Raw genomic sequence first — 22670 nt, forward strand, 5'->3', positions numbered from 1 at the left:
TCAGGGGTTCCATCATTTTTATATTCTGCTCTATTTTTTTATCAGTGTATTCTTTAGAAGCACTTAGTACTTCTTTGATTATAGTTATCACCACATTTTTTAGTTCCGAAATTATTTCTGATCTGATTTCTTCTATACCTTTCTGCAGTTGTTTCTTTACTGCCAATGCTATTATTTCAGAGATATCTGGTATGTGATTTCCAGTTTCCTCAGTGCTAATGTCTTCTGCAATTGTACTGGGTGGACTCAGGGCCTGAGACTGCATTTTGTTCCTTCTGTTTGTCATTTTGTATACCACTGTCTCCTTTGGTGTAGAGCTTAGATAGAGTTATTATCTTAGCACCAGGTCCGGATTTACGAAGTTCAGATTCTTCCAGGTGGGTGTTGTTTGGATCTGGTTGCTGTGCTCCACTTCTTTCTGCTGCAGCCGTTAGAGTTGAACCCTTTGTGTCTCTCTGGCAAGATGTTCTGCTCCTGAATCAGCTGGGTGGGTCTTACGTCTAGCCTCTTTGCAGGGAGTTCTGCTGAAGGGTTCCTCTGGGCCTGCACTCTGGGTCGAATGAAGATCCATGGTCCCTGGGTGGTCTCACTCACATGCCAGGCCTGGGCCCTGGGTCGTCTCACTCACTTGCTGAGCCTGTGCTCTGGGTCTATTCAGGATCCTGTGACCCCGGGCAGTCTCACTCACTTCACCAGGCCTGCGCTCTGGGACTATTCAGGATCTTGTAGCCCCGGGCAGTCTCCAGTCTTGCAATTTTATCAAAATTTTATTGGTACCCTGTGATTTGTATATGTGTTTCTGCTATATTTTATACAAGATAGAATTATGAGCTGCTGGAAGATCAACGAGGTAAAACCAAAGACAAGGGGGCGATCATATTTAATTAAATAGCTTCTGCATAGCAAAGGAAATAGGCAGTGGAGTGAAAACACAACCTACAAAATGGGGAAAAGAAATTGCTAGTAGTTTTCAGACAAGGGAGTAATATCTAGAATGCATAAAGAACTGAAAAAAATTAGCTCCCCCAATAAAAGACCTAATCAAAAAAAAAATGTCAACTGAAGAAAGTAAATACTTCTCAGAAGTTCAATAAATACATGAAAAAATATCCAACATTACTGGTGATTAGAGAAATACAAATTAAAACTACTGAGATTTCATCTTACTCCAGAAAAAAATGACTGTCATCAAAAAATAAAATAATGACAAGTGTTGTTGATGCTCTGGGGTGATAAAGAAACCTTTTTACAGTTTTTGTTGGTGGGAATGTAGACTAGTACAATCAGTATGGGAATTAGTATGCAATTCCTCAAAAACTAAAACTACTAATTACATTTGACACATCTATTTCCCTTGTAGGTATATTCCTAAAAGAGTTAAAGATAAATTATAATGATAGATGTATCTCCATGTTTATAGCAGTAATATTCATAATAGATAAATCTTGGAAGCTCCTTATATGTCCATCAGTAGATAAATGGATAAAGAAATATGTTTTACACAATGGAGTATTGCTTAGACATAAAGGAGCATAAAATGAGTCATTTGTAGAAAGACGGATGTATCTTGAGACCACGTCAAGTGAAAGAAACATACAAGCTTACATATTGCCTCATTTTTCTTACATGAGAAACCCAACATATGGTTCAAAATAAAAGATGGAGAGCTGGAAACAGATATTTTGTGAATGGGAAAGGATTCAACAGATATAGGGAGGAGAGGGGAAGCAGGTGAAAAAAAGAATTTAGATGCACCATGTACATGTATCAGCTCCCATGAGGAATATCATCATTAGATATTACAAAGTTATACTTACAGAAATAGTGAGAAAATATTATTTATGTATTTCTCAGAAACTGGTAGTTTAATTTTTGAAAATTTTATATTTTTTGTTTCTCTGAGTAGCCAAAAATATCCTGTGAATTTTAGTGCTTTTAGTTTGAAACAAAAAGTAACAACCTTGCTTTTTTACTTTTTCAACCCTACTTTCTACTTTTTGTTTGAATAAACAAAATGGCTGAAGAATTAAAAATATTGTATGTTAGCAACATATAGTAATGGATTTATGTTTTAAAACCAAATCTCTAATACCGTAAATATACTTAATAGGTAATGAGAACCACCTGTGGGTAAATCTAAAATTATCTTTAGAAAATAGTTCTGGTCCTGCAGTATGTGGGCAGTCAAGAGATCAAGGATCTAGAATTCTACACGAAGTAATCTTATTGTGGAAAAAAGTTCAAAGCAGGTGATACCTATTATTTTGGTGTTCTTTATAAAACAAACACTCAAGGCACCATGTAAATGTATACTTAAAACAATGTTCAGTGCACCATCTAAGATAAATTAGTACTAAAATGTAGTTCCTCTTTAAGTTTCCCTTCCCATTCATCAGAGTGACATTGTATATAGAATTACTGGTTTTTAGCACATTAGGTTTTATAGGATAATCATTTTGTTAAGAATGATCATTTTGGTTTTATACCACTTGTTATAATATTAGATAACAGGAATCATTGTTTTTGAAACAATTATTTTTGTCAGTAACATCTTCATAGAAAAAAATGCATATCTTCAGGTTCTTTGTATCTAGCTGATGGAAAATTTTTTTTTAAAAGATAAAAGAGAAGCATAATATTAAAATCTGATTTGATATATGATTGATGCTCAAAATACTAATGTAAATTTTGACTTTCTGAAGGTTCTGCAAATCAACAAGACTTTTCTTCAGGGAAAAATGAAGATTGGGGAACAGTTCAAGAGAAGTCTACAAAAACCCTTGTTCTAGGTCCGCTTGATTTTCGCTTGGACAGCAGTGCAGTACATAGGATTTTGAAAATGATTGTTTGCGCCTTGGAGCATGAATATGAGCCTTATAGTAGGCTAAAATCAGGTTTGTTTTTGACTTAATTCTGGATTATTGATAGTTGATTTGAATGATTGTACAATTCATTTTGTTTTGGTAATTTCTTTTTTCCTTATATTTTTCCTGTAAGGTTTTTTAAGTATTCAATTTAGAGAAGGAATTTTTGTGTAGAAGTGCTAAGAGAGATCAAGACTTGGCAACTATTTGCAGAAGTACTTTATTTGAAAAATATTTGTCCACATTTCATTGTGATACTCTTTGAGCCCTTTCTAGTGTATATTTGTGTAATATGACCATTTTTCCACACTGGTGTGTTCTTCAGAGTTGGATATGAAGATTGCCTCTAAATATACAAATTTAACATTCAAGAAAACTTAGAACTATAGGTAAAAAGGAATTTACTGTACAACTAATTTTTCTATGTGGTGTAAAGGTAATTGTTATCACAATTTGTAAAGTACAAGTTCTTTTTTAATGCAGTAAAATACTGAGTACAGTAGAACTTAATAGCATTAGGAGGAAATATAGGATAGTATTTAAGAGCTCAGTCTTTGGAGTCAGATTTGATTTGAAATCTTTAACTTACACTTCTTGGGAAACTTGATTAACATTTCTTATCTTCCATTTTACTATTTAAATACTGTGTCTAATGACGGAGATAGCTAATTCTCTTCCTAATATCCATTCTTTTAGTTTACAATAATATAATCTTTTTGACTTTTATTAGTATGTGTTTACATAATTATATTCACTGTAGGGAATTGATAGATGCACAGAACATTTCAATTTCTTTTTCCTTTCCCACACTGTTTTTATTTTTTAGCATCAGATTCATTGTAATAGCTTATAAAGTTAATTATCATATATACAGATTGAAAACCAGAGTATTGGACAAAAGCATATAGAACATTTAAGGTAGGTATACTGAGTTAAGGTACATTTTTAGATGCATTGTAGAGGGTTACAGTACCTTATTTTTTCCTATTATGTCTTTTTTTAAAAAAAATATATATATATTAATGTACCTGTGTTCCAGCTGTTATTATGGGATTGAACTTGGTTAGGAGGGTTGGATCATGACTTTAAGCCAAAGAATGAACATCTTTAACTTTTCTCTTTCCTCTGTCTGGCAAGTGTGTATAAAGACAGGATGTGGAGCTGGCATTTTAGACTCTGGGCCAAAAGCTACATGCTCAGGATAACACAGAAGTATAGTATGGCAAAGAGGATGTAGGGCAGGGGCTGGGGAGATAGCTCAGTAGAATAAGCAGGTGCAGGGTCATGAGTTCAATTCCTGGAAATAAAGAAGTATTGTCCAAAAAGAAAATACAGATATATCCCCTGTTCATGGATAGGCAGCAACAGCAGCAGCAGCAGCAGCAACAACAACAAAAAAACCAATGTAAGGCAGTAGTGGTGGACTTATGACTTGTGTTATTTGGCTTCTTTTTACGGCAAACCATTGTTTTTTCTAACCTAAAACTCAAGTTTTCAGATTTAATTGGAGTGTTGTCCTTTTCAATAAGTAAGTTGGTTTTGGGTTATGGTTTGAACACTTGTCTCTAAAAGGTTTGCCATCACTCCCCTATGGCCACAGTACTGTGGTAGTACCATGTCAGATCTAGTCTACTGAGATTATTATGTCAAAAGAAACTTCTGTTTTTGTTGAAGCTTCTGTTTCCCTTTTGTATGGTAACATCACTGTAACACTGCGTGATATAGAACCATCTTGCCAGGATTGTAGTGAAAACTAAAGAAATCTCTGGGCATAAGAAAACACTTAATATAGTGACTAGTACATAATAAGTACTTGCAATGTTCATGCATTTGTTACCTTGGTTAAACATCATGCCAGATATTCTATGTGCTAACAAATAAGATACAAAGCGGATGTCCTTATATCCTAGTAGGGTAGATAAATAGTAAATAAATAAAGATATTATTTTAGAAATTGATAAGTGCTATGAGAAGAAAGTTAAAGAAGAGTCCTAGATGGAGAGGAGGAAAGCTATTTTATGTAGGGAGATTTGGAAAGTCATATCTGGAGAGTTTCCCTACGAGTAACTACTGTGAACATAGAGTTTTATTTAGACAGGTACATGATGGCTAATGTAACTGGAGTACAGTAAATGTTCCTAAGTCAGAGAACTAGACATAAATCACTGTCAGGCTTTGGGGACTGTCTCAGTTACTCTTCTCTTGTTGCTGGGACAAATACCAGACACTCAAAATGAAAGAAGGAAAGGTTTATTTAGCTCACAGTTAATGGAGGTTTCAGTCCATACTTGGCTGGCTCCATGGCAGAGTGGCACATGGCAGAGGGCAGCAGTTCATGGTGGCAGAAGGCAGCAAAACAGCAAGAGCAAAAGGGAGGAGTAACAGCAACAATGGCAACAGAGCAAGTCTGTCTCTCTGCCTGTCTTGTGTTGCATTTAGGCTGTCTGCCCCAGGGTGGGTGTAGCACTCACACCCATAATCCCAGAAGTACTCAGACCCGTAATTCCCAGCCATGAATTAATCACGAACTGTAGAACTACATCTCAATGACTGCATGAGGCTTTGGGGGGACAAATGCACACAAACCATAACAGGGACCAAGGACATTTGATTTTTTCTAAATGTGATGGGAAATCTACCTCAGTAATCCAGTGTTCAGGGATTTTAAGTATGTGCCATCACAATCAGATGTTTTCTATTTGAAAGGTAATTATTATAGTTGTTAAACATTGTTTTAATTTTGGTTTTCCCAGTTTTACTTGTACTAATTTTTGTGTTTTTGTAGTTTGTTTTGTATAATTTTTTTTACCTGTGTAGATTTGTTTGTCTTTTACCACAGTCAAAATAAATAATTTCACCATAGAGGTGCCTCATTTACGTCTTGCGGTCAAAACAAATAATTTCACCATAGAGCTGCCTCATTTACGTCTTACTGTCAAAACAAATAATTTCACCATAGAGCTGCCTCATTTACGTCATCTTACAACCTAGTGAATCTTCCTTTGCCCCTCTCTATTTCTTATCCTTAGCTCTTTGAAACATCGATGTCTCCCATTTAAAAAAAAACTTGTCACTTCAAAAATATTATATAAGTGGTATTATTCAGTATATGTAACCTTTTGGGATAGACTTATTTTGCTAAACTAAGCATAATTTTCTGGAGATTTATTTACATTGTTGCATGTATGAGAAGTTTTTTGTTTTTATTGTTGAGAGTGTTTGATTATATGTATTTCCTATGGTTTGTGAAAACGAATGTTGAAGAACATTTGGAATAGGTCTAGCTATTACAAATAAAGCTGCTTCAAACAATTGTTTACCATTTTCTGTTTAAGCATAAATTTTATTTCTTTGGGATGAATATCCAAGTATGCAATTGCTAGGTCATATTGTGATGATATGTTTAATTTTTAAAAAGAATTTGCCAAACTTTTCAGGAATAGTAGTACCGTTTTGCATTTCCACTAGCAATGAATGAATGAACCAGTTGCTTTACATCCTTTTAGCATTTGATGTTGTCACTTTGAAAAAATTATAGCCATTCTGAAAGTTCTGTAGTTTTTGTTTCTTGAGATAGAGTCTCACCATGTAATTCAGGCTGGCCTTAAACTTCCTGTATAGCCAAGGCTAGCCTCGAACCTCCTGGTAGTTCCCTGGATTGATTGATTGATTGATTGATTGATTGATTGATTTAGTACAGGGTTTCACCACGCAGGTTGGACTCATAGTGATCCTTCTGTTTTCAACCTCCCCAGTGCTGGTATTACAGGTGTGTGCCACCATTCCCAGACTCTGTCACTGGCTCGGTGCATCCTGAGGCGGTGCTGGCGTGGCATTTGGTACTGGGGATCGAACCCTGGTCCCTGCACTTGCCTAAGCAGGCAGTTAATCTGCTGAGCTATCTCGCTGACCCTTACATTCCCAGGTTTTAATTAGCAGTCCTTTGTACCTTTTACATTTTATTGGCTCATGTCATGTGCTTGTTTGCCATTAATTTTTTTTTTTGTTTTCATTTGCCCTTAATGAACTATCTCTTCATGTTCTTCTTTTTCTTTTTCTTTTTTCTTTTTTTACTCATTTTCTAGTTAGATTGTTTCTTATTAAACTTTTCCCATTTTTAATTTTATATGGAAATCTGTTAATTCCTTTGAGTATACTTGTTTTTTGATAAGGAGTGCTGCTTAGAGATTTATATGTTTTAGATTGCTTTTCATGTTGCAACAAGTATCATTTTTGAAATGGTTACCCTTTATTGACTATTTGACACCTTTGTCAAAGTGTCTTCTGTGTTTGTCTTATGATATCTCAGCACATCTGGATAAGTTAACGTTTCATTCCCCTCATTATTTGTAGAGCCTTTAAATTCCTTCTAAATCTTCATTAAATATATATTAGATCATTCTGAACAAGAGCTGTCCTTCTCTGAAACATCAAAATTTCTTTCTTTTATTATTGTTTTGGTGCCTGCCATCCAACCTCCTACTATGTACCAGCCTCTTCTAGTAATCACTATTTTAACTTCAAACTAAAAATAGCCTGAATTTAGAGTAGTAATTAATGTTTTCTTGCCCTTACAATATATAATTTTTATTAGCAAGAATGAGAACAGGGAAAAGCAGTGTAGATACGAGTTTTCGTTTTAAGGATATGTCTCTGTCATCTTATTTTACCAAAGTAGTGACATGGTAAGGTAATATCTAGAAGTCTATATCTATGACTTAAAAATCTGAGAGTTTTATTGCTAAATGAAAGAGGATACAATAAATCCTCCAGGGAAATTTGTGATCTCTGAAAAAATAATAAAATAAATTTTTATTTGAAGCAATTGGTAATCTAAAATATGTGATATATACTTGCTAGCTAACAGTAGTTTAATATGTAGGCAATTCTGATGATACATAGTGGTTTAAGAAAATAATTATCATGCAAAGTGATCTTTAATAGTGTGAAAAATTAATATTGTTCCAAAGCCCTTAGAAATTTCTGTAAAAATATTATAAGCTCTCTTACTTATAGAAAAATGATAAAAAGTAAAAGAAATTATAAATTTTGAAATTTAATGTATGTAAACAAATATTTAAGATTGAATGGTTCTCATTATGGAAATCAGTATGGAGAGTCCTCAAATGCTAGGATTAGAGGTCACATTCAAGCCAGCTATTCCCCACCTAGGTATTTTTCCAAAAGAACTGAAATCATCATAACACAGTGATATATGTACACCCATGTTTATAGCAGCAGAATTTGTCAAAGCTAAATCTTGGAAACAACTCAAATGCTCATCAACTGAGGAATGGATAAACAAAGATACGGTATTTTTACACAGTGGAGTATTACTCAGCTATAAAAAAGATAAATTCATGACTTTTATAGGTAAAAGGATATGCTAGACAGTGTTTTGTTAAGTGAAATAAATCAGACTCGCCGGTACAAACACTGTATTTTGGACTAGTGGGAGGACTAATGTGAAAGAATAAATTTAATCTGAAAAGTACAATAGATACTGTGAAGGGGAAAGAATTTGTTCAGTGGGAAGGAAAAACTGGAAGGAGGGAAAATAATATATTTATGTATATATGCGGGATAGTTCAGATAATTGTACTGCTGATTTCTGCTGGTCTTTTGAAAGAAACAGTTAATCCTTAAAATAATTCTCTTTTTATTCTTATTTTTTAATTTCTTATAACTTTTTTTTTTCCTTTTTTGCTGAGGAACTGGGGATTGAACTCAGGACCTTGCACTTGCGAGGCAAGCACTCATTCTACTGAGCTAGCTCTCCAGCCCTCTTACAACTTTTTTAAAAACCAGTTTTGCACATTTATATCTGGTAACTTAAAAAAGTAATTTGAAGATAACATCATGCAGTATTGCAACATGCAACAATCATGCAACAACAACTCAGCATTGTTTAATTCCTATTCCTTAGTTTAGTGAAATTTTGTATTTCTAATGCAGTTTTCTTAATATTTTGTATGCTTTAAAAAATAAAAAAAGATTGAACAGTTCTTACTTCTTTGTAGCATAGAGTATGTTTCCTGTGTGTTAACAAGTTGTCATACTGCTTTCTAAGTTTGAATAAGATTCTAGTATTTCGTCCTATTCATTTTTAATATCTTGAAAACCCCTGAGGGTTCCTGTGGCAAGAAGTAGTTTGCGTTAAACAGAGGATCCAATGCTATTATGGGCTACTGGACTCTTTTAGAATATTTTGCTGAGTTTACACACCTATAATATTCAATAACGGAACTTAGAAAAAATGGGGCATACCGATGAATGTCCATTTTGTATTTGTGTATTCCAAGTGGTTAGGATAGATATATAGTTGCATTCTCTTAATGAATAGAATGATTTGTTCTAATGGTGTTTGTAAATAGCATCACAAGTCCACATCGTGTACAGCAATTAACCACTAAGAAGAATATATGCAGTGTATTATTTGTTGAAACTGTACTTCCGATTGGATTCGAAACTGTCTCATTGCTATCTGTTTATCAATAAAACTTTGAAAAAAAAAAAAAGAAGTAGTTGGCTTGGCATCACTTCCCTTAGGACACCCATATCCTTTCTATTGCAACTGTTCTTCTTTATTGTATCTACATTTGTTTTTAATAAGTTTGTGTAGGTGAGTACATAGAGTCTGTGTAAAGATGTGATGTTGATATTCGTACACTCAGGCTGTTTCTTCTGTCACTTTTTTTAAGGGTTAATTAGAATTTCACTTCCAGTGTTTTTGTTTCTTCATTGCACTTTTATCTTTGATCCTCATTTCTCTATTTTTCATTTTAGTAAACTGTCAAGTAGATGTATGAGGAGGCAGCACTTCTGTAGACTTTGCTGTTTTTCTGTGAGCTAAATGCTCTATCTTCAGTAACCAGTGTTCAAAGCATGCTACAATTGAAAGATATGATGTTATAGGTCACTGATCATGATATTCATCTATTATTTCCCAAATAATGACTTATAGACTGAAGAACTAGCAGTTAGGAATTTATGCAGTTACTCACAGTTAATACACTGTAGTTGTTGATTACTTCTTCTTCTTCTTCTTCTTCTTCTTTTTTTTTTTTTAGAAATAGGGATTGAACTCAGACCCTTGTGCTTGCCAGGGAAGTGCTTATTCTACTGAGTCATCTCCCTGGTCCCAGTTGTTGATATTTCACTGGTGACTGTGTTCACTGAAATTCTTACATATCAGCACCATGCAGAGAGGTCTGTCTACACACACAAACACACAGACTCACTCTCTCTCTCTCTCTCTCTGAGTACATATGTATTAAATCTTACTTATTTTATTTTTGGGAGGCAGAGTCTCTCTTTGTAGTTTAGGCTGGCCGTGAACTCATTATTTAGCCTAGGCTGGCCTTGATCTCATGGTGATCCACCTGCTTCAGCCACCCCAGGTCTGGTATTACAGACATCTACCACTCTGCTCAGCAGATCTTAAGTTGTTAGCAGTTTTGCTAACATTTTTTCTTAACTTTTTCTTAATATATATAATTCCAAATAGACTAGTTCTGTGAATTTTGCAGACTTAATCACATGTATTTAAGTAACTGGCCAAGAAATATAAACTTACCAGTTCTAAGTCCGAAATCCCCATTGTACCCTCTTTTGATTAATAAATATTCTGTTCTCAGGGTAAATGTTACCTTTTCTTCTTATGTCACAGATTTCATTTTATTTTAAATTTGTATATATGGAATGGTACAGTGTGGGCTCTTTGGCTTGTCTTTGTCTCACATTAAAAGATTCTGTTTGCCTTGAGTATATTACTGTACTATTTTAGTGTTGGTAAATATTTGATTAGTTCCTAGTTTTTGAATATTTTGATAGTGATGCTACAGATATTGTAGTCATGTCATTTGGTAAATAAATATATGTATTTTTGTTGGATTCTTACGAGTCTCTGAGGTCAAAGTATTACATATTATTTTTAGTACATACTTTTAAACTATATTAAGTGTTTTCATTACTTTACACTCCTGCCAATAGCAGTGTAGTAGCTTTTGAGATCAGTGTATGATCTGCTACTATTTTTTATAGCCAATGAGTCAAAAATAGCTTTTTTACATTTAAAATGGTTAAAAGGAAAGAATTTTGTCATTTAAATATTGTAGGTACGTGAATTCAGCAAAATATTCCAATATAGTCCAGTAGTCCATAACAGTAGTGGGTTCTCCGTAGGACTGGTAATGTCAGAAGCTGTTAACTTGAGCCTTTTAAAGCTCAGCATATTAATATGGCTTTACTTTTTATGCCTCGTTTTTATACTTTTCTGCTGCATGGTTAAGACCAAGATAAAGCAAGACCTATATAACAAGAAAAGTAACTTTTGTATCTGCCAAGGTCAGTTCAATCCCCTCAGGATTTACCCTGAAACCTTATACTACAGTTTGTAGATCCTTTGTCAGTGTTAGCCATGTGGATGAGTCACGGTCATTGCTTGGCCAATTTTCTTTCTGTGAAAGCCTGAGAGAATGTTTTCTCTCCATGTGACTCTCCTTAGGCATACTGTACATCGTTGATCACTTTCCTCTTTGACCCCATAATCTCCTTGATCAGAGAATTTGGGACAGTGGAATACCATCTCTGACAAAACTAAACAAAAAAAACGGATACAAATGAAGGACCATTTTGTATCTGTATATTCAAAATCGGATAGATATGTAGCTACTTTCTCTTAATTCAATGAATAGAAAGATTTGTACTGATAGTGTTTGTGGGCAGCATATCGTGTCTGTATCTTGTCCTATGAATAACTACTAAGGAGACAACAATATGCAATGTATTAATTATTGAAACTCCTATGAATCAGTTTTGAAATTGTCTCATTGCTATTTGTTCCTCAATAAAATTGTTAAAAAAAGGAAAAAATTTTGTTTTGTGACACATAAAAATTATATAAAACTTAATTCTGTGATCATAAATAAAGTTTTATTAGAACATAGCCATCATTATAGCACAATATATTTTTTGTGGCTTCTTTCATGTTACAATGGCAGATTTGAATTGTTGTGACAGTAAGTCTCACAAAGTCTAAAATATTTTCTGTATTTCTCTTTTTTTAATTTAGTGTGTGTGTGTGTGTGTGTGTGTGTGTGTTTGTCCAGCTCAGCCCACCAGGGGGTGGGGCTGGCTGGCACGTGGTGCTGGAGGATTGAACCGCGGTCCCTGTGCTTTGCTAAGCTTGTTCTAAGTAGGTGCTTTAGACCACTGAGCCATCTCACCAGCCCTGTATTTCTCTTTATAGAAAAATTTCATTGACCTGTGTTCTTATATATGCTTGGCAATAAATAGTATTTTCAGTATTTTGGAATCCATGTTAACGAGTGTATAGTTCTGATACCTAATGCTGTTGATTAGCTTTTTATTGATATTTTTGCACATTTGGATATGTGATATTTTGCTTATTCTATCTTGTTTTTCCTATTTATCAGTTGAATGATTTTTCTGATGATTTTTTAGAAGTTTTTAGTTTTAGAAATATGCTATTGGTACAAGTCTCTTGTGCTGATCTCTGTCCCTTATTGTCTGTATATCTGTCTATGGCAAATAATTTCATTACAGCCTGTGGTTTGTCTTTACTTAATATCGGTAGTAGTTTGATTACCAGAAAGGAAGTAAGCTTTTAAAGAAACAAATTGGGAACTTACTTCTGATGTGTTTTTTTTTTTTTTTTGTGGAACTGAGGATTGAACTCAGGCCCTTGCGCTTGCCAGGGAAGTGCTTATTCTACTGAGCCATCTCTCTAGCCCGGGAACTTACTAAAAGATATTTTAAAGTAAGAGACTAGTTAAATTTTGTTACTAAATTTCTAAATTGTCCAGCCTGGTTTCACCTTGTGATCTTCTTGCCTCACCTTCGCAGAGTGCTTGGATTATGGGCGAGCATCAACTTCATCATTATTGATGAAGAGAATTTGCCCTTAATTATTTGGGGCAATGGTTAATTCATATTTTCATGTAATGAAATTAATTATGTTACGTATCTGTTACATGATTCTTCACTATATTTTTATTTTTATTATAGAAATTAAGGATCAAAATGAAACAATATTGAATCCTGAAGAATTGGCATCTCTAGAAGAATATATTCCTACTCGACATACAAGTGTTACTCTTCTCAAATGTACCTTCACAGTTTCCATGGCTGAATTCAATTTACTAGATCATTTACTTCCTATCATCATGAGGGAGAAGGTATATTTGTAATTCACTACTGTTCACAAACTCATATATATGTATTTTTGTTTATTAAGTAAGAGAATATGTGCTTAAATAGTTTTCTGTGATGGAGGAAAAGGAATTTAAGCATGTTTGTTAATCTTCAGTAGTTTTTACTATATATATGTTAAAAAGGTAAGGCAAGGTTATATGAAGAAATGTTGAAGAACTTTGAAATGAAGAACCTTAAACCATTGTTTCATGTCACAGCCTCATTCCTTTCTTTGGAAATAATAATTATCTATCTATCTATCTATCTATCTATCTATCTATCTATCTTTATCTCATAGGACAGTATAGTAGCCAAGAACCATGTAACCTAAAACATGAATAGTAGGATACCTGTTTGGTAAGGAGTCAGCCTTACACTGTCTGAGGCTGAGCAATTGGATAGCCTTCAGCTATATTCTAAGGGTAGGAGGTCGGTGGGAAGCCCTACATCTCATTTGAACGAAGAGAGTTGATGAGAAAATGTCTCATGACAACTTTACACATCATGGGAAATGAATGAAGTTTTCTACCTAGACTCAGGTTTAATGTGGTTGAGCCTCACCTTGTGACATATATTTGTGTGAGATTGTCAGTATGCTGTAGTTTCTTTAGGATCATTTTGAATATTGATTGAGACAATGCATATAAATAATTTTGCCTATTTTAAGAACCCATTAATATTGCTGTTACTGTTAATGAGGACTTATTAAAGTCCATGTATAATATGTTACTTTTTGAATTTGATTTAAATACATACGTTCTATTCATGTTTCTTTGGATGTCCATATAATGAAGATGTTTATAGAAATAAAAAATGTGCTAACTTTAAAATGAATGGCAGAGCATTGATGATGAGACATTAGTTTTATTTTGTATATTTGCTCCCTGTTGACCACTCATCATTAAGAATTGTTTTAGGATTTTGACATCATCTTGAAAAAAATCGAAACATCAGTATTTGGTGTCATTTCTAATTTTGTTACTTTTAAATAGGTTTTACAGTGTTTTTAATTTTTTATGTATTTTTTAAGAGTAGGAAGAATTTATTGAGAGAAGGAAAGTTTCTTCGTAAGAGTGACAGAAGGGGGCCCAGAAACTGGGTTCCCTACCAATCCTATTTTTCTAGCATGTGACTGAGCAAAGCTGTGAGGTGATGCAGGCTTAAGGTGGGATAGAGCAATATAACTGGTCAATAAGATTGTAGGTATAGTCACTTAGGTAATATTGATCCAATGGCAAATCATAGGATGGGTGTGATGTGGGACAAAACTGTGTTCAATCAGTAAGTTTACAACAAATGTAGTCACTGGGACTATACGGTATTTTTAAAATAATTTAGGTTCATGTCAAAAATTGAGCAAGAAGTATAGTGATTTCGTATATACTTTTTGCCTGTACATATGTATTGCTTATCAATCTCCCTCATCAGAGTGGGAAACTTGTTATAATTGCCGGAATCTTATCAGTATATCAGAGTCCCTAGTTTCTGTTATAATTCACTTTAAATGTTTTTACATTGTATTGGTTTTGCCGTGTATAATGCATACATCTCCTGTAATAGTATTGTGCAGAAAACTCCTGTAATGCTTCTCTTTTTTATGTCTCACTCCAACTACTGGCAACTCCTGGTATTTTTACTGTTTTGCCTTTCCTAGAATGTTATATATTTAGAATCTTCTAGTACATGGCCTCTTCAGACTAGCTTCTTTCTATACTATACTTTCAGATACCCCTCAGTTCTTTTCATGGAATTAAATCTCATTTAAGTACTGAACAATATTCCATTATATATTAATTATCACAGTATATTTGTCCATTTGTCTACTGAATGATATATATTGGTTACTTTAAAGTTTTGGCAGTTATGAATAAAGCTACTATTACACATCTGTTTGCAGTATTTTCTGCAGCTCTCAATTACTTGGAGTAAATACAAACTAACACAGTTACTGGGTTGCATGGGAAGAGTATGTTTAGTTTTCTAAGAAACTGCCAAATTGTGTTCTATGTGACTGTATGATTTTACATTTCTAATTAATAATGAAAGAGCCATGACCTGGGTTATCAGCTAGTGGTTTTTTTTTTTTTTTTTAAATTGGCTTGTTTCATCTCTGTTATCAAATTTAAAGGCATAGAATTGTTTATAGTATTCTTTTATTATCAATTTATTGCCCATGGTTTTGTAATGAAATTTCTCTTTGATGTGATGTTAGTAATTTGTGTCCCTTCTCTTTGGTTTTGTTTTGCAGCCTGGCTAGAAGCTTACTGATTTAAAAAAAAAAAAAAAAATCAAAGTTTTTGATATTGTTAGTTTTTTCTATTATTTTCTTTTTTATTTATATTTATTTCTGTTTTAAATTTTGTTACTGCTTCTGCTTTCATTTTCATTTAATTCAAGGCATTTTAAATTTATTATCTCGGCTTTTTTGATCTGTATGTTCTTTTGTTAATTGTAGTGACACATCATTTTTTTGCCTTTTTATTGGTTTTGGCTTTATATATTTTGAGGGTCTGTCTTTAGTACATATATATTTTCCTCATTTAACACCTGATAATTTTCTTTGGTTTGAGGTTTGCTGTGTTTTAAACTAGTTCTGTTTTTTTGCTAGGCAGATGCTGCACTGCTGAGCTATACCCTATCCCTTTTGTTGTGTTCGTTGAGCATCTTCTATGATTCTATTTTTTCACAGTACTAAAAACAAGAATCCCTTCAGGTTGCAGTAAAAACAAGAATCCCTTTAGGTTGCTTTTTAACCTCTTAACTTCTCATGTACAGTGCAACATTTTAGGAAATGAAACCTAGCAGCAAAAAGAGGTTAAAAAAAAAAAAGAGGTAAAAGACTAATGCAGAAAATTTACTCTCTTTGTTATGTGGGGTATCAATAATTAAGAATTCAGTTTTTTTTTGTCAAGTAAATACTTGTTGCTTTTTTTAGAGACCTTATAAGGGCCATACCCTCTCAGTAAGTAAAAATTGAAGTAAGATTACTCCTAATTCTAGTCCTGAAGAGAACCAAGATGATCTGTTTGTATTCTATTTGCTAAAGAATAGGTAATTCACTTTGGATGAAGATAATATAAAAATCTTTTATTATTGCTTATCCATGTCAGATACTGAATAAAAATTGAGGTATACTAAAAAATAGAACAAATTAAATTGAGTTTAAAGAAGACAATTAAAAATATTAGTAGATGTAATGAGATATTGATCAGCTGGGGCTATAGATTACTTGTTTAAAACTTGCCTAGTGTGCATGAGGCCCTGGCTTCAACCCCCAACAACATATACTTGTACATACATACACACAAAAAGATGCTGGGGCTCTGACTCATGGAGTTTAAGTGACTTTTACTGCAAGGAAAAAGATACAAAAGTGGAAGATTTCAAAAGACACCTGAACTATTACAACATAATTAAATTTTGTAACTCAAAAGTCTAAGGGCACAGGTGAAAAGTAAAAAGGTGAAAAAATCTTATGTTTTAAATGCTAACCAAAAGAATGTAGTAGGTCTGTTTCAATGCCTAAAGTAAATTGAGGGTATGGATTATTGTCAGAGATAAGGATCATTGTATAATGATAAAAATGTCAAATCAAAAAGTAACAGTATAGCGCCTGTAATCCCAGCACTTGGGAGGCTGTAAACAGGAGGATCACTATGAGTCCGATCTACCCAGTGAGACCCTGTTTACCCTGTCCTACATACAAACAAACAAAAAAACCCAAAAAAACAAACAAACCCCAAAACCCAAAACAGTATAATTTCCATAGATATTATGAATGAAAAAGTGCTTTGTAATTCTACATGATGTTCAAGAAGAGACTATAAACTGCCTATGGTGACTGAAATGATAACATTGGCTATCTCTGGTGGGCATTTTGTATTTCCTAAAAAAGGAACATTGGATAGACTTCCAGGGTGCTTTAAGTGGGTGATAGTTAACAGAATATGAATTCATTGAGCTCCACACTTCAGATTTCTTCACGTTTTTTTCTTGTTCATCCAACAAAAGCTACTTTAAAAAACAAAGCAATTACCAATTAAATAGTGATTTAATTTATAATAATGAACAAACAAGATTGTATGCTCATTTTAGCTAACTAGGTTTACTATGTTGTTTCTCAGAAATTATACTTGGATTTCTATTGAGTGGGAAAGTATTATGTAGCATTTACCATCTTTGGGAAATGCCTGCACAAAGGCAATATTATTGTGACAGTGAAGTCAAACAAAACAGAGGAACTACTCTTCTTACATATTTTCACATTCCTCTACATGGAAAGCAATATGAGATTCACAGGGCATTTAAGGAAGTTAGTTCTGGGATCAGAAGGTAGGTTATTTATCAATTAGGGACATACTGTGGATACCTTAAAACTTTAAAACTTAGCTATATTTATTTGGAAATTCATAAAGGTTCTGCAGACCCTAACAAGCCCTCTTCAAGATTCTTAGTACTTTGTATATTATTAGTAAATATAGTTTTAATCAGACTTTTTTTTTCCTTCCAGAATACTTTGCTTATTGTAACTGTCTTTTGTGTGTCTTGTAGTTCACTTAATTATCTAAATATGAATAAAGGGAAAGAAAAATAAAAGCTTGCTGACTTCTGGATATCTAGAAATTATTTTGGAATCATCAGGCTTAAGAAAATACAAGGGATGATCAAAAAGGATGGTTATTGCTTAAGTACAAAATTATTACTGTAAAATACACATTGCCATTTATCACCCTCGAATACTCTCTTTCACTTCAAACACACTTTTGTGATTGTTCTTGCCACTTTCTAGAGCAGTTATGGAGGTGCTCTTTCATAAATGTCTTTGAGAGGTTTGATAAAAAATGTGGAATGCTGCCATTCTGTATCATGTAAGGAATGGAAGGCTCAAGACCCAGTCCTAGCCCAGGCCCGGTGAGTGTGTGGGAGAACTTCCTGCTACCCTGCACCGGTGGGACCTACTGGTCCCAGTCCAGGCGCAGCATGGGTGAGACCCTCTTCCACCCCCTTGGGACGCCCTCCACCACTCCGCAGCACCTCCCCCACCCCGCCTGCTGAGTAGGAATTTCTGCTGCATTCCGGGAACCCCCAGACCCAGTCCTAGCCCAGGCCCAGTGAGTGTGTGGGAGAGCTTCCGGCTACCCTGTGCCAGCGGGACCTACTGGTCCCAGCCCAGGCGCAGCGTGGGTGAGACCCTCTTCCACCCCCTTGGGACGCCCCCCATGACTCCGTAGTACCCCCCGCCCCCGCCCGCCTAGTAGGAATTTCTGCTGTGTTCCGGGAACCCCCAGATCCAGTCCTAGACCAGGCCCAGTGAGTGTGTGGGAGAGCTGCCTCTCCCCCCTACTCCATCTTATCCCCTCCAGACTTAGCTCAGGCCTGGCACACAGGCCTGGGTGAAACCCTGCAGCTGCAATCCCTGCAGAGAGTGTAGGGGAGAACCACCCAGCTAGTCCAAGAGCAGAACATCTTGCCAGAGGGGCACAACAGGTTCACCCTCAAGGGCAGCAACAGGAAAGAGCTGAGCACAGCAGCCAGACCCAAGCCAGGCACTGCTGAATAAATCCAAACTTTGCAGATCTGCACCTGAACTTCAGTAGGTGCTAAGGTTGTAACTGCAACAAAGATCAACAAAGGTCAGAAGACAGTGCTACACAAAATGACAAGAAGAACAAAAAGCAATCTTAGAACCCAAGCCCACCCATAAAAAGGGCAGAGGACACTAACACAGAACAAATTGGGAATCACACAGCTGAAAGCAAAGAATCAACGGCTTCTGAAATAAACAGCTGCAGAAAGGTATAGAGGAACTCAGATTGGAAATAAAAAAAAGAAATCCCTGAATTAATAACATCTGCAGTAAAGAGTCAAATGCAAAAGACATCAAGACAGTCATGACAATGCAACTGAAGGCATAAATTGTTTTAAAAAGTGCCAAGAATGATGAGACAAGTGCATTCAAAGTGAAGGGAAAATTTTTTTTTTTTTAATATTTATTTATTACATTTATTTATTGTGTGTGTGTGTGGCCAGCTCAGCCCACCAGGGGGCGGGTCTGGCTGGCATGTGGTGCTGGGGATCGAACCGCGGTCCCTGTGCTCTGCCAAGCCTGTTTCAAGTAGGTGCTTTAGACCACTGAGCCATCTCTCCAGCCCCTGAAGGGAATATTTTGAGAGAGATTAGTGGTAATGTGTCTGTGACTGTTATAAATTGTTAATAAATTTAAACATATTGTTGGATATAATACAATGATGAAAGTTCTAGTTTAATCATACTGAGACATATAGTCATATTGTTTCAGTTGACTGAAGAAATGAAAAGCATTAGCTAAGAGGAAAAGGTAGTTTTATAAAAATACGCATTCTTTGAAATTTATAGAACATATTGATGTTTGTTTATAGTAAGAACTGTATTGATAGTTATGGCTTCTACCTTGATAGAATGTCACTGCAAGGTATGCAAGTCAAAATCTTATCTATAGGTGATTATATATCAGACATGGCTATACTCTTCACATATAAAATCAACCATTATTATTTTCCAGAATTCAAGTAACTTCACGAATACTACAAATTTCCAATATCTTCGGCCTTTGCCATCCATTCAGATATTGGTGGATAAAATTAATCTGGAACATTCTGTCCCAATGTATGCTGAACAGTTGGTGCATGTGGTCAGCAGCCTTAATCAGCCTTCTGATAACCTGCTTCATTATTGCTACGTACACTGTTATCTTAAGGTATGAAAAGTGCTTTTTCTTGTTTCTTAAATACCTATCTCACTTTGAGAACAACACATTTTTTTCTTACAGTCTTTTCACAGAATTAGTACTTCATTTTATGATTTAAATAAAATGTAATATTTAATCACTATTGCAATATAATTAAAGATCAAAATACATTTACTAAATATTTTTGTTTCATGATTTTGAATTAGTATCTTGATGTTTTTAATAAGTTTGAGGATTTAATGTATCATTAATAATGATGACTTTTACAAGCAGTGTGAAAAAAACCAGTCTAACACGCATGCTTTAAAAGACTCATGATTTGTTTGGAGGAAACATTTATCTGAGGCATAATGTTTCATAAAGAGGGTTTAACATGTTTTTAGTTACTTCCTTCTAGTTAAATTATGTATCTATCTTTTTTTATGTATTTATCTTGATACAAAGAGAAAAATCTTTATTAGTTTACCTGTAGTTAGGTGAAGTGAATTATTAGAAGCTTTGCCCAGCTGCAGTTTTTTAAAATAAGTAATGCTTTTCTGTATGGATACTCAGCTCAAAAGTTGAGTAATCACTGTTTTTAAAAGCAATAAATCTATGGTCTAAGGAGAAACATCACATACTTAATCAAATTCTGTTTTATCAAGTCATTCATGGATAAATTCTAAAAAAGACCACTATTCAACTTTAGGTAAAGTACTAACATATTAAAGGACTTCTTAAATAGAACCCCTGACTCTTGTTTCATGGATTATAGTTTATTGTTTGAAATGTCTTGACTACTTGTGTAGTTGTAAAGAAGAGGTGAATTTTAATGATAGTTTTAAATTGTTTGCAGACTAATTTCTTTTTCTTCTTTTTGTATTTTTTAGGGAAGGGTCTATAAGGTGTTCAGGGTCTCACTATGTAGATTGGTCTCATAGTGATTCTCCTATTTATATCCTCCCAAGAGCTGGGATTATAGGCATGAGCCACCATGCCCAGTCTCAATTGCAGTCTTGGTGTGCCCTTAGGTTGGCACCAGCACTGCAGGTCCCTGTGCCTGCCAGCGAGCACTTTAATCTGCTGAGCTATTTGGCTGGCCTTGCAGATTAATTTTGATATATTAAAATTTAGTTATTTTCAAATGGTAAAAGAGAAGAACATAGTTACTAGATGTCCTGGTAAAACTTTTTCTCAAGAGAATTGGAAGAAAAATGTATCAGATTGCAAAGTGATAAGGATCCAGAGAAGGGTGACTTTTGAGGGGAGGCTATTATAATTATCTGCTAGAGTGTTTAATGTTTCAGGGAGAATAGCGGAAGAATTTTTTCAAAGCTAGCTAGTTAGAAAATACTTTATACTTGTATTTTTTTACTTATTCCCACCAAAACACAGAAGTGTATGATATTTTAAAATGTTGACATAACCTTATCAGTTTAATATGTATTTTTTAAAAATAGGTCTATTTCAGGTAATTTACATTCTTTCAAAGTTATTCTGCTTGTATAAAATTCATCCATTTTTAACATAATTTTCTTTCCATCTTGAAGACATGCAACATTAATGGTAAAGAAGCTGTACCCTCATCTTCAAGGAAAATTGTGTCAAAGTCCTTGGTTACCAGTATAGTTACCATACTTATCAGAAGTTATAAGAATAGTTGTTCATCATTTCTGTTTGTTAATATGTTAAAATCCAATTAAATTTATAGTAAAAATTATTTACAGTGTGATCTGTACAGTTATGCTTTTGATACATACACAGTTTAGTTTTATTTTTTGATCACTTTAAAGCTTTTTTGGGATGATTTAAATAGATAATTTAAAGGAAAGTGTTGGGCACCATAGGAACACTGTATGTAGGAAAACTATTCATTAGCATTAAGAATATTGAATATTAAAAGAAAAACCTTAACCCCATGTTGTTTTTGATAGTTCATTTCATTCTTGATATTTCTGTGGTGTAGTGCATATTATTTTCTTATTCTTTTAAACTTTTAAAAAAGTATAAATTAGAATTAAAACCAAAAATTACAGGTGATACAGAATTTCAAGTACATTTTAGTACTTTTGGGATTTGTTCATTTATATGACTCGAACTGACACAGAATTCTAATTTGTTACAAAGTTTATAGCAGTTTGTACTTGAGACAATTTCAGTAACTTAAAGAATTTTCAAAATTTCTTTTGTAGTGTTACAGAGCTTTAATAACACAGTAGAGGGTTTTTTTGGTCATGTATGTTTGACATTTTTAGTAAAGTTTATATACTTAGATGTTTGATTTCTCTGTATACTTTGTATTAGTTGATGATGAAATGATTTATAATTCTCAATTTATGAAATGAAATCAATTTGGAGAGTGGGTATGGATGTATATACATACTATGAAGATAAAATTTATTATAGAATGACTTAAGCTAATGAATTTACATATTACCTTACATAGTATTTTTTTTTGGTGAGAACACTTAAAATCTCATTCATTTTGAAAATACAGTATGTTCTAGACCTTATGCAGTTGTCTGTTGAACTTATTCTTCCTAACTGAAATTTTATATCCATTGAGCAGTATTTTCTCAAATCCCTGTCCCCAGAGATAAAACTTGCCAGTGTCTTATCAAGTCCTCTTCTTTCATTTGACATACTCATCCTTTAAATCAGAATGACATCAAGTAGCTTATCAGAGTTGCAAAATATCTGATATTCTATTTTTTTTGGGGGGTGGGGCTGCTCAGGATGCCTTCAGGGCAGGTCTGATTTGGCTTGAAAATGAGGGGATCGAATCACAGCATCCTGAGCCTGACTGCTTTGTTTCAGCAGGCACTTAAACACCTGAGCTAATGGGCAGCTTCCCCAATTATAAATTTTTTTTTTTTTTTTTTTTT

General features: G+C 34.1%; 1 protein-coding gene across 1 annotated transcript in view; it reads left to right on the top strand.

Annotated features, from left to right (window-relative positions):
• Vps13b (vacuolar protein sorting 13 homolog B) overlaps positions 1–22670 on the top strand; it is an 881657-nt gene that overhangs the window by 75494 nt on the left and 783493 nt on the right. The window contains 3 exon segments of the mRNA XM_023699943.1: positions 2703–2894; positions 12894–13063; positions 19621–19815. Of these exon segments, the coding sequence (XP_023555711.1) occupies positions 2703–2894; positions 12894–13063; positions 19621–19815 (557 nt within the window).

This window comes from Octodon degus, unplaced genomic scaffold (assembly GCF_000260255.1).
Source record: "Octodon degus isolate 3935 unplaced genomic scaffold, OctDeg1.0 scaffold00118, whole genome shotgun sequence".
NCBI lineage: Eukaryota > Metazoa > Chordata > Mammalia > Rodentia > Octodontidae > Octodon > Octodon degus.